The sequence below is a fragment of the Colobus angolensis genome, unplaced genomic scaffold (genome assembly GCF_000951035.1).
Source record: "Colobus angolensis palliatus isolate OR3802 unplaced genomic scaffold, Cang.pa_1.0 Scaffold335, whole genome shotgun sequence".
Classification (NCBI taxonomy): Eukaryota; Metazoa; Chordata; class Mammalia; order Primates; family Cercopithecidae; genus Colobus; species Colobus angolensis.
The window spans coordinates 119,012-138,059 of NW_012116655.1; the positions used below are offsets into that span (position 1 = coordinate 119,012).

Below are 19,048 nucleotides of genomic sequence, written 5' to 3' on the forward strand. Positions count from 1 at the left end.
AGACTTTCCTCTAAGACTGCCCTCCTCTTTCCTACACAACCATCCACTTGGATGCAGTTTTTGCAAATATGCATCCTCTGCCCTAAACTGTCCCTCATAAAATGTCCCAATGAGCTCTTGTGCACACTTCTCTCTTGCTTCTAGGGGAGGCATAGCCTCCACACCCTTCAACCCCTACCCCTTCTCCACCTGTGCCTTCCATCCTCCCAAGACCTTGGTCCTTTTCTTCCTACTCTCTCTAATCTGTTCACACTGGCTCCACCTCATTGGGGTGACTGATTCTACCCCCAAAGACGGTTCCAGCCCTCGGCCTCTCTCTCTAGCTCCCCACTCTTGTGTAGTGGTTTCCCCTAAGGTTTCCCATAACTTCTCATCAACTTGTCTTTGGGGGAATTTTAATGTGTTATATTTGGCTGATGTTTTCTGTAAAGTGTTTGGCTTTTTTTTTTTTGGCCAGGCGCAGTGGCTCACACCTGTAATCCCAGCACTTTGGGAGGCTGAGCTGGGCGGATCACAAGGTCAGGAGATCGAGACCATCCTGGCTAACACGGTGAAACCCCGTCTCCACTAAGAACTACAAAAAAACACTAGCCGGGCGAGGTGGCGGCGCCTGTAGTCCCAGATACCTGGGAGGCTGAGGCAGGAGAATGGCATGAACCCAGGAGGCGGAGCTTGCAGTGAGCTGAGATCCGGCCACAGCACTCCAGCCTGGGCGACACAGCGAGACTCCGTCTCAAAAAAAAAAAAAAAAAGGTGCTATACTTTGGGAAATGACTCTTAATTTTGATTTCAAAACTTTAACTGACTTATCCCTCTTACTTCATCAGGGCCTTGGTACCTGTGACAGATCAAGTTTGCTTTCAGTCAAGCCCAGCAACTGCTATGCTAGGAAATGTGGGATTGTTATTACACATGCTATTTTATAAGCACATCAGGGCAGCATTTGGATCCTTACTCTGCATCTTTCAGTAACTCACTTCGCCTATCTAAGCCTTGGCTTTCCCATCTGTAAAAGGTGGATAATTCCTCCCTCCTGCATTTGTGTGAGATCACGTATTTAGTCCAAACACGGGTAGTGAGGAACTGCTACATGTTGTGAATAAAACAGATGGATTTGGCCGGGCGCGGTGGCTCAAGCCTGTAATCCCAGCACTTTGGGAGGCCGAGACGGGCGGATCACGAGGTCAGGAGATCGAGACCATCCTGGCTAACACGGTGAAACCCCGTCTCCACTAAGAACTACAAAAAAACACTAGCCGGGCGAGGTGGCGGCGCCTGTAGTCCCAGATACCTGGGAGGCTGAGGCAGGAGAATGGCATGAACCCAGGAGGCGGAGCTTGCAGTGAGCTGAGATCCGGCCACAGCACTCCAGCCTGGGCGACACAGCGAGACTCCGTCTCAAAAAAAAAAAAAAAAAAAAAGATGGATTTTTACCCCTGCTTCAGGCATGAATCAAACAATAATACAGCTATTTAATTACAAACCATGACAATTTGTAGGTGTAGGGAACTATGAAATCGTACATTAGGGGCACCTGGCCTGGCCAAGGAAGACAGGGCTGATTTGAAGGACAAGTAGGAAAGAAGGAGGAGATAACTTCGTGGCAAGGCCCTTGAGGTGGGAGAGAACAGACGTGTTGCCCTTTGGCTGAAGTCATGCAAGGTTGGAGAGGTCTATGGGAGTTCTGTTATTATCCTAGAACCCCTGGAAAGCACGTAGGGCTTAATAAGGGCAGCAACATTAGCCGGTTATGGTGGTGCATGCCTGTAGTCCCAGCTACCTGGGAGGCAGAGGCAAAAGAATCGCTTGAAACCGGGAGGCGGAGGTTGCAGTGAGCCGAGATCATGCCACTGCACTCCAGCCTGGGCAACAAGAGCGAAACTCCATTTCAAAAAATAAAAAAAATAAGGGCAGCAATGTGATCAGATCTTAGTTTTTAAGAAGCTCACTCTAGCAGCAGTACTGAGAATTGCAAAAGTACTTAGGTGAGAGATGACCAGGGTGTTAGCAAGATGTGAATGGGAGAAATTTCTAGAAACTTAGCTTCCATGTAGGGCTAATAATCACCAATATCCAGATAAGAAAACAGAAGCTAGTTAACAAGGTTAATTATCATGCCCAACTTCATACACTTAGCATATGGCAGAGTCCATTTTCCTAATCACGACTCAACTGTACCTAGGGTACTGGGGACTATCGTTGCCACAGCTCACAATGTTTCTCACAGTTGTCCTGGGTTCAGGGCCAAGGCCCAAACAGTCCTCCTCTATGGGGATCTTAGTAGTTTACCACCCAACCTGGGTCCCCTTTGACTTGCCTGATGATAGTGTTGTTGAAGACCAGAAAGGTTGGAGCTGCGGAAAGCAGCAGAGTTTTACACAACTGTCAACGGAGTAGCCTCGTCGCAGAGAACAGATCCAGAATTTTCCTGGGAAACGATAACCTGGGGTCAACAGGATCTGAAAACTATAGTCCCTATTGGCCATGAATTGATAGGAAGAAAATTGGTTGGGCGAGATGGCTTACACCTGTAATCCCAGCTCTTTGGGAGGCCGAGGTGGGAAGATTGCTTGAGCTCAGGAGTTCAAGATCAGTCCGGGCAACATAGCAAGACCCCGTCTCCATTTTTAAAAATAAATAAATAATGAACAAAAATTGTTTTTAAAAGAATAAAATCAATCACTTACTGAACGCTTACTGTGTGCTCAGTGCACAAGCATTATTTAAGTACATGTAAGCTCCGGAGGCCATAAAAAAGGAAGTCCTAATGCCCGTATTTCCCAGCTAGGGAATCTGAGGCTCCAGGGAGGGAAAGGAACTTGTCCAAAGTCATACAATGAGTTGCTCACAGAGACAGATGTAGAACCTGAGTATCCGTATTCACATCCAAAGCAGTTTATACAGTACCAAGATGAAATCATTTGACAGTTATGAGGTCAGATATGGTGGCTAAATTCTGGGAAAAGTTATCGGTGGACAGGGTACCTCTCTTTTATGAAAGGAGGCTGGAAGACGGAACCTCTTAAAAATCGATTCTAGCCCTGCTCCCTCGGGAAATGCTCCCTTAGTATTTCTTTTTTATTCAAAAGCTTGATAAGCCCAGGACTAAAGGGTCTTGGCTGTCTCAGCACGACTGTAAAGTGGTTGGGAGAGGACCTACGTGCTCATTTGATAAACGAGAAGGGCCGGGACGGCGTTCTCCGAGAAAAGGGTAACAGGAAGGAATTAAGTCGGGCGCTGTCTGTCCCTGCGAGTCCTCCCGGAGCCTCAGCTCCCAAGTCTCACCTTCTCAAGCGCTGGGAACTCGACTGGTTCCACGCAGCTGACGCGTCTCCCGGTTGCTGGGGAACCAAGCGCCGCGACTTGGTTGCTAAGGGGAAGTCAGCAGGGAGACATCCTGGATGAAAGTTGACAGATCACGTGACCACATCTCGGGTGGGGAAACACTCCTAACACCAATCAGCCGTAGAGAAAACAAATGTTTCTCCAATCACTACTTTCTATGGGCGGGGATATTCCTAGATTCACCTCTGTTCCGTCCTTCTATTTGAGTGATTGACTCGTCTTTTGTCCAATAATAGTAAGAATCCTTTAGATTGACCAATATACGGAGGAATCAAAATGCGCAACTTCCTCTTCGGGGGCGGGCCAGGGGAGGTGCCACCACGGCTGACAGGGACTCCGGTGACCTAGCTCGCTCCTCGGCCCAATCGGACGCTGCGGGATGGGTGGGGGCTTTGCGACGGAGGTGTAACGGCCAATCGGAGGCGGACTTTGTAGGTGTCCCCCAATAGAGACGCGGTAAGGGGGCGGGGCCAAGGTCCCGGCGCTCGGCGTTCCAGAGGGTGGGGAGGGGGCAAGTGTCAGTCAGGACGGGAGTCCGGCGGGTTACCGCTGAGACCTCGGTGGCAGACAGGGGGTCCGGGCCGCTGCGTGTTGTCCACCCAAGATGGAGTTCCTCCTGGGGAACCCGTTCAGCACCCCGGTGGGGCAGTGCCTCGGTAAGGCCGCGTGTGGGGCGGGAGGCTGGGCGACCGCGGCGCTGATCCGGCTGGTGAGGACCGCAGGCCTCCGCTGGGCGCCGGTGCCACTTCACGAGCGGGTTGGGCCTCCGCCAGGCGCGGGTGCCACCCCACGAGCGGGTTGGGCATCTTGGTCGTCGGGCCTTCACTGGGCGCCGGTGCCACCTCACGGGCGGGCTGGGCCTCTGCCGCGTCGGGCCTTCACTGGGCGCCGGTGCCACCTCACGGGCGGGCTGGGCCTCTGCCGGGCGCCCGTGCCTCCTCATGGGCGGGCTGGGCATCCTGGTCGTCGGGCCTTCGCCGGGCGCCGGTGCAACCTCACGGGCGGACTGGGCCTCCACCGGGTGCCGGTGCTGTCCCACGGGCAGGCAGGGCATCTGTGTCCTCGGGCCTCCTCCCGGGCACTGGTGCCACCTCACGGGCGCCAGTGCCACTCTGCTAGGAGGCATCCCTGAGACCCAACTTGAACTTGGAGATGCCCCAGGCTTCCCTGACCATCAGGGCTCAGCCCTTCCTTCCTTTTGCTCCTAGAGGTGGTGCCAACTGCTGGTCTGCTTCCCCAGTACCCTTTGGGAGATGCCACTGCATGTGTCTTTATCCAGCCCAGCAGGCTCGCTGCCACTGCCCCAAGGACCTAGTTCTCCCAGACCCTTTGTGGGATGTCACCTTTTTCTCTCTCTTTGTTCCTCCTCTTCGGTACCAGCAACCATCAGACTGGGCACCCTCCCAGAAATGCCCCCTGCTCCGGGACTTGCTAATTTGAGCTGCAACTCAGCTGGGCTGTAGGAGGGACTGGGATGGGAGGAGGGGCTCTTGGAGGGTGATTATCTTGGCAGGGGGATGGCATGCCTGCAGTGCCTCCCAGGAAAGAAGGGAGGCTGTGTTATTTAATGATAAGAGCCCTGGTCTGGGAATTATGGAAGCCTGGACTCTAGCAGTGGTTTTGCCAGTGACTCCGTATGACCTTGTGCCCTTTCTGATTTGAAGTTCCCCTGTCAAAGTGTTTGGAGATGAGATGTGGTAGGTCCCTTAAAGTTCTCAAGTTTTGATATTCTTTGTAGTACTCTGCATGTTGACTGTTGCTCCCTCCCCCGCCTCGTATTATATTTACCAAAGCTGAAATCTTTTGTTGGCAATGTGGACAGAATGTTATTCAGGGTTATCTGTTAATCCTACGAGGGGATGTGGACACCTGGGGACACCAGAGATGACCAGAATGCTGGATAAGGAAAGCCCAAACTGTAGCTAAAGGAATACTGAAATGGCCACCATATGGGACTTCCTTAATAAAAAAGCAACTTGCCTTTTCACCCAAGGCAGTGGCTTATGCCACTTGATCAGTCAAGAATGCGGATTAATTTGTTCGAAAACTGGGTTCCTCCTGGTTGGTTGAAGGACTGGTAAAACATCTTTTATGAGCCAGGATCTTTGGTGTCCTTATGGGCCTGATTTTGGCAGTAGTGATTTGTTTGTTTTCTGCTTTGCTTATGAAATTCTAGCTTACTTTCTAGCCTTTAGTGGGGCCTGTAAACTTATTGAGGTCTCTCCTGTTAGCTAATTAGCATTTAGGAGCCTTTCTTTACTTTCTGGCATAGTATCTTTTTTAATGCATCATGGACCCCAAAAGAGTGTTTTCCCACCTTTTTGACATTTTGTCCCTTGCTGCCCACTGGAGAGTCTCTGAATTTTCACTTCCTTACTTCTTCCTCGTGGCCTTTCTCACTCTCTTCAGGTTCTCTTGCGTGGCAGCCACACTCCAAAAACTAATTTCCAGCCAGTTAATGGAGGGAGCCAGAAAACTTGGGGGAATTATTTTCTTTTCTGTCCCCTTTAAAATAGGAAGCTCTACACCTTTAAAATGACAAGGTAGTAGATGAGGGGTAGAAGTTAAAGGGGATTTAAAATACAAGTATGACCGGGCGTGGTGGCTCATGCCTGTAATCTCAGCACTTTGGGAGGCCAAGGCGGGCGGATCATGAGGTCAGGAGATCGAGACCATTCTGGCATAATACAGTGAAACCCTATATCTACTAAAAATACAAAAAATAAAAAAAATTAGCCAGGGGTGGTGGCATGCACCTGTAGTCTCAGCTCTCAGGAGGCTGAGGCAGGAGAATTGCTTGAACCCGGGAGGCAGAGGTTGCAGTGAGCTGAGATCGTGCCACTGCACTCCAGCCTGGGCAACAGAGTGAGACTCCGTCTCAAAAAAACAAACAACAACAACAAAAAAACCTCAAAAACAAATATAAGGGATGTAGGGATATATAGCAAGTGGAAAGAGCGTGTTATTTCTGTTAGGAAGACCTGAGTTGAATTTTGACCTGGCCCATTTCTTGGCTGTGTGACCCCAGAAGATTGTGTTGCCTTTCTGAGGTTTAGTTTGTCAGTCTTCTGAGAGAGAGAGAGAGAGAGAGAAAGATTCATATTCACAGAGTGATGTAGTTTAAATGAGATAATATATGAAAACACTTAGCTTAGTATCTGGAACATAGTAGAAGCTCAGTAAATTGAAACCGTCACTGTTAATAACAGGATACTTAAGTTAGGGTTGGATTTTCTATCCAGAGAGGGTGTGTGAAACAGCTGGCCCTTCTGTGACCTGTGAAGGAAAAGACCCTACCAGGCCCCAGGGTTCACCATTGCTCGTAAGATGCTTGACTGTAAAGATGATGATGGCTCCCCATTGCCAGGTAGCCAATAGGTCATTTCAGTTCAGGTAAATGATTAATGGACAGAATGAGGTGCTAATGTATATTCTGTACTGTTGTGACAAAGTGTCAAAGTGACTTTCCTGATATTTAGTGTTGTTGGTATTCTTTTAAAAGAACGTGGGAGGTTGGGGGGTTGGTGGGAGGGAGGGGGAATACAGAAATAAAATAACAACTACAAAGCTAATGATTAAAAACAGCAGCTGTAGGCTGGTTGTGGTGGCTCATGCCTGTAATCCCAGCACTTTGGGAGGCCAAGGTGGTGGATCACTCATGGTCAGGAGTTTGAGACCAGCCTGGCCAATATGGTGAAACCCTGTCTCTACTAGTAATATAAAAATGAGCCAGGCATGGTGGTGGGCGCCTGTAATCCTAGCTGTTCAGGAGGCTGAGGCAGGAGAATCGCTTGAACCTGGGAGGCAGAGCTTGCAATGAGCCAAGATTGCGCCACTGTGCTCCAGCCTGGGTGACAGAGTGAGACTCTGTCTCCAAAAGAAAAAGAAAAAAAAAAAGCTGGTCCGTCTCTGATCCCTGTCCTCAATGGATTTACGGTTTCAGGAGAGAAGGCGGAGATGCATGGAACTATGAGTGGAGTAGACTGTAAGTGCCGAAGGAGTCAGAAAGAATTCAGAAGAGTCTGGGGTGACAGGGACTGGCTTCTTTGAATCTCAGGGCTGTTCATAAAGGATGGGTAGGAACTCCGCATGCAGGATCACTGGGCCTAGGGACAGCTGAATGAGGCAGTGAGTGGGGCATGGGCACGTCTGTGAGCCCCAGTCTTAATGGAGCAGAGGTGGCTGTGGGGAGTGGTGGCAAGTAGGGTTTAGCCACAGGATGAAGCCCTGCTCTGGATGGATGGCATCAAAGACTACATTCTTTTTTTTTTTTTTTTTTTTGACACGGAGTCTCGCTCTGTCGCCCAGGCTGGAGTGCACTGGCGTGATCTTGGCTTACTGCAAGCTCTGCCTTCTGGGTTCTGGCAATTCTCCTCCCTCAGCTTCCCAAGCAGCTGGGACTACAGGTGCCCGCTACCACGCCCGGCTAATTTTTTTGTATTTTTAGTAGAGATGGGGTTTCACCGTGTTAGCCAGGATGGTCTCGATCTCCTGACCCGTGATCCGCCTACCTTGGCCTCCCAAAGTGCTGGGATTACAGGCATGAACCAACGTGCCTGGCCTTTTTTTTTGTTTTTTATTTTTTTGAGATGGAGTTTCACTTTGTCACCCAGGCTAGAGAGCAGTGGCATGATATGGGCTCACTGCAACCTCCGCCCCCCAGGTTCAAGCGATTCTCCTGTCTCAGCCTCCCGAGTAGCTGGGATTACCAACGCGTTGTTTTGTATTTTTAATAGAGATGGGGTTTCGCTACCTTGGCCAGGCTGGTCTTGAACTCCTGACCTCGTGATCCACCTGCCTCAGCCTCCCAAAGTGTTAGGGTTATAGGAGTGAGCCACTGCGCCTGGCCCAAATACTACATTCTTTAACTGACTTCAACTTTTATTCTCTTTGGACCTAATTTTCCCTGCCTATAAAAAGATACTTCTCAACAGCTGCATGGGGATTACACCTAAATGATTTTGTCTGTTCACTTCAGTAGGCAGTTATGAGTGCCTGTGGGGGGCCAGGCCTGCGCTAGGCTCTGGGGATGCAAATATTAACAAGCTGCTTTTAGGGAGCCTTCAGTAGAGGCAACGGGCTCACAAAAGGTGTCCTGGGTCTGAGTGGTTGGTGGAGTAATTCTTATTCTGTCTTGTACATAGGCCTCACGCAAACATTCTAACCTGGTATGATTTGGTAGAACACTTAGCATGTTCATCTCAAGCTAGCAGCTAAGACCACAGTCTGACGTAGTTAACTGTGCATTTCTTGCATCCATCCTGCCCTTTATTCTGGAAGTTAGTTCCTGAGTAGAAAGCATGGTTTAGAGCGAGAGTAAGCCAGAGAGGTGCAGTGGCTCACGGCTGTAATCCCAGCACTTTGGGAGGCCGAGGTGGGTGGATCACCTGAGGTTAGGAGTTCGAGACCAGCCTGACTAACATGGCAAAACCCCGTCTCTACTAAAAATACAAAAATTAGCTGGGCATGGTGGCGCACGCCTGTAATCCCAGCTACTTGGGAGGCTAAGGTGGAAGAATCCCTTGAACCCGGGAGGTGGAGGTTGCAGTGAGTCGAGATAGCGCCATTTGCACTCCAGCGTGGGCGACAGAGTGAGACTTCGTCCCAAAAAAGAAAAAAAAAGAGACAGAGCGAGACCCAGAGAGAGAGAAAGCCTAGCCATGGTGTGAGAGGCTAAGAAGTGTGGAGGAAGAAAGAGTACTTACTTGTATTTCTTAATTTTCCGTTCTGCAACAAACTTCAAAATGTTAACTGTCTTAATCTCAGCCTTCCACAACTGCTTGGAGTTGGATGACAGCTTGGAGTTGGATGTCATACCTGGGGAGTTCCCCAGGTCAGGTCCGTTGTGTCTGCAGCAGTTTGCAGTTTTCCTTGTGTTGGCTAGAAAAAGTTTTTAGAAAATCCTTTTCCAAGAGTGAAGTTTAGATTCAAAGATCAGTGAGTAGTTAGTTAATTCTGATGAGAATATTGGGGGTGGTGGGCATGTATTCTCTTCATTGTTCTACTTTAATAAACAGGCAAGAAGCAGATATTCTGTTGCAGAGTTTGCTTGTAGACTGAGTGGTTGTTGGACATAAACTACTTCATAATATCCTGTGAATGGTAGACGTTTAACCTGGCTGTTTGTACCGAGAATAATTCGTTGTCCCTCAGATTGCTATGTGTATTAGGGTTCTCTGGAGGGAAACAACTAATAGGATAGATGTATGTATTTAGTGGAGTTTATTAAGGAGTATTGACTCACACAGTCACAAGATGAGGTCCCACAGTAGGCTGTCTGAAAGCTGAGAAACAAGGACGCCAGTCTGAGTCCCAAAGCTGAAGCACTTGGAGTCTGATGTTCAAGGGCAGGAATTTGCAAAACCCTTTTGCTTCAGTCATTTTATTTAGTGTTCACAACCTTGTGAGATACACAGGAAGAGAACTGGAAGGAACTTATAATTCTTAAGTACCAACTATATGCAAACTCTGTACATAGAATCTCATTTAACCCTCACAACATTTAACTATTTGAGTGTTAACATCCCTGTATCGCATAAGGAAATCGAGGCTCTGAGAAGTTAAGAGACTTGTGCAAGGTCAATGCCAGAGTGAAGCCTAGAATCTACTCCTGATCCAGTGCTTATTCTATGCTGCCATTTATGTTACTTTCGGCTCTCAGAGCTCATGATTCAGCCACAAGGGAATCACCTGGAGGGCCTGTTAAAAGTGGATCCCACCATCAGAGTTTCTGTTTGAGTAGGTTTGGGGTGGGAACTAGCATTCTACATTTCTATCAGGTTCTCTAGTGATGCTGATGCTACTGGTTCACTTCGAGAACTGTTGTTCTTGATTTAAAGTTCTGTTTCTTTAATCTTTTCTTTATCGTTCTTCAAACATTAAATGTGGTTTTTCTTGTGGACAGGCTAAAAGAGTGATTATTTAGAATTCGTTCATTTATTCATTCAGTGGCCCTGTACTATCTGTGTATAGCAAGCTAAGAATTTCCCAGTGTGTAGGTATCTAAATTAGATAAGAAAGAAAGTAGTTGCAAGATGATAGATAAATGCAGTAAAGAAATGTAGGAGGGGAGGGGTGACCTCAGGTAATAATAATAATGGCTAAAGGTTTTTGGGTTTTTTGTTGTTGTTGTTGTTTGTTTCCAGATGGAGTCTTGCTCTGTTGACCAGGGTGGAGTGCAATGGCACGATCTTGGGTCACTGCAACCTCCGCCTCCTAGGTTTAAGGGATTGTCCTGCCTCAGCCTCCCAAGTTACTGAGATTACAGGCACCCACCACCACGACCGGCTAATTTTTGTATTCTTGGTAGAGACAGGGTTTCACCATGTTGACCAGGTTGGTCTCAAACTCCTGACCTCAGGTGATCCGCTCATCTTGGCCACCCAAAGTGCTGGGATTACAGGTGTGAGCCACCATGCCCGGCCCTGTTTTTGGGGTTTTTAAAAAAGTTTAATGTTGTATTCCTATGTACCAAAGACTGAAGTAGGCACTTTATACGTCTTGCAGTCATTCGATCCTCACAGCAGTGCTGTGAGGAAGGTACTGTTGTTATCTCCATTTTCACATGGGGACATTAAGACAATGAGAAGGTATGGCACCTACCTAAGGTCACACAGCTAGCAGTGAGGAAGCTACAGTCTGAAAGCAGCATTCTGGCTCCGGAGCTGGTATCCTGTCACACTGTGCTGCCCTCGGCAAGAGTAAAGTGAAGAGGAACACTGTAGGAGGGAAGGAGGAACTCAGGAAAACTCTGAGGAGGTGGTGTCTGCTGAGCAGGGCTTTGATGAATGGATAGGATTTGGTTTGTGTAGAAATGGAAAAGGATGTTTGGTTTTTTGGCAGAGACAACTTGAGCAAATGCTAGATGTTAAGGGGTAGGCGGGGTGATAGGATTTATTCTATTTGCCTAGCAAAGGAGAGTGATAGGAGGTGAGACTGGGAAGGGAGGATAAGGCCTGATTGTGTGGAGGGCTTGCTTCATATGTTGGCTAAGTAGTTTGAACTTTTTTTTAGAGGTACTGGGGAGACATGAAAGATTTCTAGGGAGGGGAATAGCATGGAAGCATAAATATCATTACAGAGATAGGGAGATTTCTCCTTAGCAGTCACCAGAGGATCATTCTGTCTACCATCAAAGCCCTCTTCTGTGCAGAATTGGGGAGGGAAGGTGGGGGAAGGAGGGGGGAAGTCAGCTGTGGTCAGTGCTGCTTCCTCTGAGGTCAAGGGTAGGGACACTGTCTATGAAGCCCCCTCAGAAACAGAAAGGTGCCAAGGCAGGTTGATGGAGCACTGGGAATAAGTCTAGAGCATTTGTTCTTAATTGCCTGGACAGGTCTTAAAACCCCTGACATCGAAAGTCACGTGGGGCATCAGCCTGCTCCTCCTCCTGCTCTGTTTATTGTGTACAAGGACAGGAGCTGACACATTCCCAGGGCTTTTCTAGAGTTATGCCACTGCTTAGGAGTGGGCTATCAGAATATCTAAAATTCTCATATAATTGTGTGGTTTTTGTTTTGTTTTGTTTTGTTTTTTGAGTCAGGGCCTTGCTTTGTCACCCAGGCTGGAATGCAATAACATGATCGTAGTTACAGCCTCAACCTCCTGGGCTCAAGTGATCCTCCTGTTTCAGCCTCCCAAAGTGCTGGGATTATAGGTTTCAGCCACTGTGCCCAGCCTTTAATTGTGCTTTTTATAAAATGATGTATAACCAGATAGAAAATATGAAACATATAGAAAAAATACAAAGGAGAAAAAAATCTCCACAATGTGCGTCCTTAGAAATTTGTTGAGATGCTTATTTCACATAATGGAATACTTTTGTATTTCCCTCTTCATCTTCTCATGCCTTGAAGAGGTGACATTGTAGAACCACTTTTATCATATTTCTGTATAATCTACATTTATTTATTTATTTACTTGGGATATTAGGAAAGGAAAACGGTGCAACTTCCTTGATGCCCAGAGGAGCATCAGTTAAGGTTGTTGCTCTTGAGCTAGCAGGTAAATCACCCAGAAATGTTGAGCTAACCTAGTAGTCTGAAAAGATATAAATAACATTCAGACTTTTTCTGCTGACCCAGCTTGTTGTGGTTAAAAGAGGTGACTTTTAAAACCAGTCTCAGACTTGGTTACATATGTTATTGCTCCCTCCAGTCTTCTTGATTTAGGAGATTATCTGCTTTTCTCCATTCAATCATCAAGCCTGATGCCCATCAGTCCTCGCCTCTTCCTACAGGCAGCCTTCCTAGACCACCCTGTTTATGGTGATGAATCTCTTCTCTGAGCTCACAGTGCTTGCTATCCATATCATTCATTTGGTTCTTCCCTTATCTATAAAATAGAAAATATTACTTGTCCTCCAGGTTTTTGTGACGATTAAATGAGATAATGTGCTTAAAATCCCTAGCACAGTGTCATACAGTCAATTAATATATTTAGACTTCTTGATTCCCTCCCTCCACTGTTACTGTTGTTATTTATCTTGTGTTATTTATCATGTGTTTATTGCCATACCTGCTGAATAAGGCTGGAGCCTCCTCTACTTTCTGGTTCCTTGTGACCTTCACAGCACGTGATAGAGTATATTCTGCATAGTTGTTCTCTCCATAGGTTTCTTTCTGTCACTGGTATTTAGCATCTTTCAAAGCTAACATTACTAGCCATCATTTCCTGGCCCTCACCATGTGCCAGGCACCTTGCTGAGTGCTGTGCATACTTACCTCATTAAAAATTTTTTTCTCTGGAAACACTGTTAAGTGAGTGACATTATCTTCATCTTACAGGTGAAGAAATAGAGACTTACACGGGTTCAGAAACTTGCCCAAGGTTTCCTGGCTCAAGTAGGCGGAGCTGTCCTCTCCAGCTAGGGGCTCTAGCTCCAGCGTTTTTGTTTGTTCATGTTTCCTTTTAGACATCAAGCATGGTCTGTGTCCATTTGGACAAGGAGGAGCCTAAACTGATTTCAAATGGGAATTCCAGAAAGATAGCATAGTTCCACCAGTGGGAATGTGGACTCCCATTGCTCTCTCTTTGTTCTCTTCCAGCACTTAGCACTCTTTGTTCTAGATTGGAGTCAGTCCCATCTTTGCTTCTCGATGTGACTGCTTTTGTATGAGTCCAGCAACTGCTAAAACTCAAGTTTCCCAATCTGTAAACTGTGGTGGTGAAGGGAGTACAGGAATACTTGCACTGTCACACCTTACAGGGGTCAAGTGAGTATGTAAAAGCAAAATGTGTTATGTTATACATCATTTAGACTAAACGTTCCATGAGGGCACCTGTTTCTATTTATTCTTGTGATAAAATACATATAACAAAATTTCTTTTTTTTTTTTTTTTTGAGACGGAGTCTCACTCTGTCACCCAGGCTGGAGTGCAGTGGCGCGATCTCGGCTCACTGCAACCTCCACCTCCCAGGTTCAAGCCATTCTCCTGCCTCAGCCTTCCGAGTATCTGGGACTACAGGCGTGCACCACCACACCCAGCTAGTTTTTTTGCAATGTTTGTAGAGATGGGGTTTCACCATGTTGGCCAGGTTGGTCTCGATCTCTTGACCTCGTGATCCACCCACCTCGGCCTCCCAAAGTGCTGGGATTATAGGCGTGAGCCATTGCACCAGGCCCAAAATTTACAATTTTAACTGGTTTTAAGTGTGCAGTTCAATGGCATTAAATATATTGACATTGGGCCAGTTGCGGTGGCTCACGCCTATAGTCCTGACACTTTGGGAGGCTGAGGTGGGTGGATTGCTTGAGCTCAGGAGTCGAGATCAGCCTGTGCAACACTGGTGAAACCCTGTCTCTACTAAAATACAAAAAAATTAGCCAGGCTTGGCGGTGTGAGCCTGTAGTCCCAGCTACTCGGGAGGCTGAGGCAGGAGAATTGCTAGAGGTGGAAGTTGCAGTGAGCTGAGATCATGTCACTGCACTCCAGCCTGGGTGACACAGCAAGACTCTGTCCCTAAAAAAAAAAAAATATATATATATATATATGTATATATTCACATTGTTGTGCAACCATCACCACTAACCATCTCTACAACTCTTCTTGTCTTGCAAAAGTGAAACAATATCTCCCTGTTCCCTCCTCCCTGCAGCCCCTGGCAACTACTGTTTTACTTTGTCACTCTGAATTTGACTACTCTAAGAACCTCATATAAGTGGAATCATATAATATTTATTATGAAACCTCATATAAGTGGAATCATACAGTATTTATCCTTTCGTGACTGACTTCACTTGCATAATGTCTTCAAGTTTCATCTCTGTTGGAGCACGTCAAAGTTTCCTTCCTCGTTAAAGCTGTATAATATTCTGTTGTGTGTTTATACCACATTGTGTTTATTCATTCTTCCATTGATGGTCACCTGAGTTGCTTCCACTTTTTGACTATTGTAAATAATGCTGCTATGAACATGAGTGTACAAATATCTATTCATGTCTCTGTTTTCAATTTTTTTTTAATAGACAGGGTCTCCCTCTGTCACCCAGGCTGGAATACAGTGGCATGATCATCGCTCACTGCAGCTTCGAACTTCTGAACTCAAGCAATCCTCCCGCCTTAGCCTCCTGAGTAGCTAGGACTATAGGCATGCACCACCATGCCTAGCTAATTAAAAAAAAAAAAAATTCTTTTTTTTTGTAGAGACAGGGCCTCCCCATGTATCCCAGACTAGTCTTAACCTCCTGGACTTCTCAGACTCAGGTGATCTCCCATCTTGGCCAAAGTGTTGGGATTACAGGACGTGAACCTCTGCACTTGGTTCATTTTTTTTCTTTATAGCAGCCATCCTAATGGGTATGAATTGGTGTCTCATTGTGGTTTTGATTTGCATTTTCTTCATGATTAGTGATATTGAGCATCTTTTCATGTGCTTATTGGCCATTTGTATATCTTCTTTGGAGAAATGTCTGATCAAATCCTTTGCCTAGTTTTTAATTGGGTTTTGTTGTTGTTTGGTTTTAGGAGTTCTCTATATATTCTGGATATTAATCTCTTATCAGATATGTGATTAACAAATATTTTCTCCCATTCTGTGGGTAGCCTTTTATATTCTGTTGATAGTGTCCTTTAATGCACAGAAGTTTTAAGTCCAGTTTCTCTGGTTTTTTCTTTTGTTGCTTGTACCTTCTGTGTCATGCCCTTTTCTTTCGGTAGAATCTAACACAATGCCTTGAAGATAAGGATGGTGCTATTAGTAGCAGTCAGACTGTCTCTCCTCACTAGGTACTGGGTTATGTAGTTTACATGCATTCTTTTCTTTAATTCCCACAACAATTCTGTAAGGCAGGTATTAGCACTCTTTTTTTTTTTTTTTTTTTGAGACAGAGTCTTACTGTGTCACCCAGGCCTATCAGTCATATTTTAAAAGACTAGAAAACTAAGGCTTAGAGGTGAAATACCGGCTGGGCTTGATGTCTCATGCCTGTAATCCTAGTATTCTGGGCAGCCAAGATAGGAGGATCGCTTGAGCTCAGGAGTTCGAGACCCGTCTGGGCAACATGGCAAAACTCCGTCCCTACAAAAAATACAAAAATTAGCTGGGCATGGTAGTGTGTACCTGTAGTCCCAGCTACTTGGGAAGCTGAGGTGGGAGGATGGCATGAGCCCAGGAGGCAGAGGTTGCTGTGAGCTGAGTTTGTGCCACTACACTCCAGTTTGGGTGACAGAGCCAGATCCTGTCTCAAAACAAAAAAAAAGTCAAGTACCCTCCTCAAGATCTGTGTAGTATCAGTGGCAGAGCAGGGATTTCAACCCAGGTCTGTGGGCAGCAGAGCCGGTGCTCTTAACCACTAAACCAGAGAGCTTAGTATTGTCTGTGGGATTGAGTGAATGAATGCCTGAATGAAATTGGTAGCTGAAAAATCTAGTAATAGTTGTCTGAAATCCAGACCTTCGCTAGTATTGTAAATTATGTACTCCGTTTCAGTTCTCCTCCTGTAACTCAGTGTACAAGTGTCCTCTTCATAACAGCAAGTTTTCTGAGAATTTCCTCAAAGGGTATGCTTTCTTACATCCTTGCTGAGGTACTTCTTAGTAATGGAAGACCTGTGTATTCTACTTTTTCTTTGGATTTGCTTTAGAACTACAGTGTTGGATGGAGGAAAAGAGGGAATTTAAACAGATGCTAAGTTGTCTAACTGACCAACTTGCTTTTAAGACATTACCAGCTGCTCTTTTAATCATTTATGAAGCATAAGCCTTGTAGTCTGGGAGGCATGTCAAAAATTCTGCTTCGGGTTTTGGTTTAAAATTGAGTGTAATAGAGACTGAGTCTTTCATCTCAGAGAATTGGGCTGTCTTTGAGAGCTGGGGACAAGAACTGGGTCCTGTAATAGGACACTGTGGAGTTTTTTTTGCTGCTTCTCAAAGGAGAAATCACACAGATTTCTGGCACGTCATTAGTCGAAATAGGAAACGAGGCCTGAGAAATGATGTTGCTTGGGGTTTGAAAGCTGAATTTGCTAGTGGCTTCCAGAGAGTGAGAGTCTCCTATGCTAACTGTGGAAATTCTTAAACCAGCAATTCAAAGAATCAGAAGTCTCTAGTTGGAAGGGTCTTAGTGGTATTTGGTCCAACCCTCTCATTTTTAGAGGTGTGGAGACAAGCCCAGAGAGGGTATCTGTGATGTATGACATTTCTGACAGCAAATGTGCAGGGGTTTTTTGGTTTTTGTTTTTGTTTTTTTCTTTCTTTTTTTTTTTTTTTGAGACGGAGTCTTGCTCTGTCGCCCGGGCTGGAGTGCAGTGGCCGGATCTCAGCTCACTACAAGCTCCGCCTCCCGGGTTTATGCCATTCTCCTGCCTCAGCCTCCTGAGTAGCTGGGACTACAGGCGCCCGCCACCTCGCCCGGCTAGTTTTTCGTATTTTTTTAGTAGAGACGGGGTTTCACAGTGTTAGCCAGGATGGTCTCGATCTCCTGACTTCGTGATCCGCCCGTCTCGGCCTCCCAAAGTGCTGGGATTACAGGCTTGAGCCACCGCGCCCGGCCGTTTTTTTCTGATATCAACTGGATGGCCTACAACTGAATTCAGTTCTGACACCAACTACCTGGAGTTGATGCGGACCCCAGAGGTTAAGGGCTCAGTCCCACAAGACTGCCCCCACTTCACATGCCAGTCACAAGTTCCTGGTTACCATCTGTACTTGCCATGACCGGCTATAAATTGGGGATTCCCATGATGCCTTCCCTGTGTTTGATCATATGCTTGAATGGCTCACAAAACTCAGAACGCTTTACTTACATTTTCGAGACAAAGGATACAACTCAGGAACAGCCAAATGGAAGAGATTCATTGGGCAAGGTGTGGGGAAGGGCCAGAGAACTTCTGTGCCAGCCTCCCAGCACCTTTATGTGTTCTACCTGCAAGTTCTTTGAACCCCACTGTTTAGGGGTTTTAATGGAGGTTTCATTATATGGGAATGAGTGATTAAATCTGGCCTTTGGTAAGTAACTCAACCTCCAGTCCCTCTTTAACTCAACCTTCAGTCCCTCTCCCCTCTCCGGAGGTAAGGTGGGATGGGGGTACGGCTAAAAGTTCCAACACTGAATTGTACGTTGGTCTTTCTGGCCAGGGAGCCCCGCCCTTAGGAATCTCATTAGCATACAAAAGACACTTATCTCTCAGGAGATTCCAGGGGTTTTGGGTGAGGTGTGCCAAGAACCTGGACAAAGACCAAATATATATTTCTTATTGTAGGAGACTTGCCAAGGTTCCACAGTGAGTCAGTTTTATGACTCTTACATGTCTTCCTACTTAGCTCACAGCCTCTTGCCAGACATTTAGATATTTGTATATGGGCAGGGAGGGTAAGCGTGGAGTAGTAAGTCTGTCATTTTAATGGAGTGGAAATTTTCAACTCAGTCTCATGAAGGTAAATACATTTTACTGTTTGAAAGTTAATCTGCTGATCTAGACTGGGCTTGGTCAGGGATACTATTTAGCTATAGATTTGATGGTTTAAATGAAATTAGTTCATAAAATCACCGATGGTCTTCTGTTTTATCTATTTTTTCTGGCACTGGTTCAGACCAGAGAAACCAATCCCAGGCTAGAACTGGGAAAGTCTGGGACTGTTCACTGTTCTACTGCTGATTTGCTGTGAGACTTTGGGTGGGACATGTCCTGTCGGTTTACTCATTTGAAGAGTTTGTTCGTTCGTTCGTTTGTTTTGAAGAACAGGGTTTGAACAAGCTTTCCAAGTTCATTTCAGACCTAAAGCTTAAGGCCCAAATCAAAGTGACTTTTAGTTTTTCTTTTTCTTTTTATTTTGAGATGGAATCTTGCTCTGTCTCCCAGGCTGGAGTGCAGTGACACGATCTTGGCTCACTGCAAGCTCTGCCTCCTGGGTTCATGCCATTCTCCTGCCTCAGCCTCCCGAGTAGCTGGGACCACAGGCACCTGCCACCACTCCCGGCTAATTTTTTGTATTTTTAGTAGAGATGGGATTTCACCGTGTTAGCCAGGATGGTCTCAATCTCCTGGCCTTGTGATCCAACCACCTCGGCCTCCCAAAGTGCTGGGATTACAGGCGTGAGCCACCACACCCGGCCTAGTTTTTCTTAAGACTTACAGCTTTCCATAGGAGACTGTACATACCTATGAATCGTGTGTGTGTGTGTGTGTAGCCTGTGATACATGTGTAAGTACATACACACAGGTAAATACATGCACACAGGTAAGTATATACATATAATACATAT

At 46.3% G+C, this 19,048-nt stretch overlaps 2 protein-coding genes across 7 annotated transcripts in view; one reads left to right on the forward strand and one right to left on the reverse strand.

Moving 5' to 3' along the window:
• Positions 1-3,465, reverse strand: part of LRRC48 (leucine rich repeat containing 48) — a 47,837-nt gene extending 44,372 nt beyond the window's left edge. The window contains exons 1-2 of the mRNA XM_011952132.1: positions 3,286-3,465; positions 2,318-2,428 (exon numbers count right to left, since the gene is read on the reverse strand). The gene's annotated coding sequence lies outside the window, so the exon portion shown is untranslated. The remainder of the gene's footprint in view (positions 1-2,317; positions 2,429-3,285) is intronic.
• A 327-nt stretch (positions 3,466-3,792) lies between these two features.
• The window catches only part of TOM1L2 (target of myb1-like 2 (chicken)), a 135,718-nt gene continuing 120,462 nt past the window's right edge, over positions 3,793-19,048 (forward strand). For all 6 annotated transcript variants that reach the window (XM_011952137.1, XM_011952138.1, XM_011952139.1 and 3 more), the window contains exon 1: positions 3,793-4,001. In XM_011952137.1, coding sequence (XP_011807527.1) covers positions 3,950-4,001 — 52 coding nt within the window. In that variant the 5' untranslated portion in view covers positions 3,793-3,949. The remainder of the gene's footprint in view (positions 4,002-19,048) is intronic.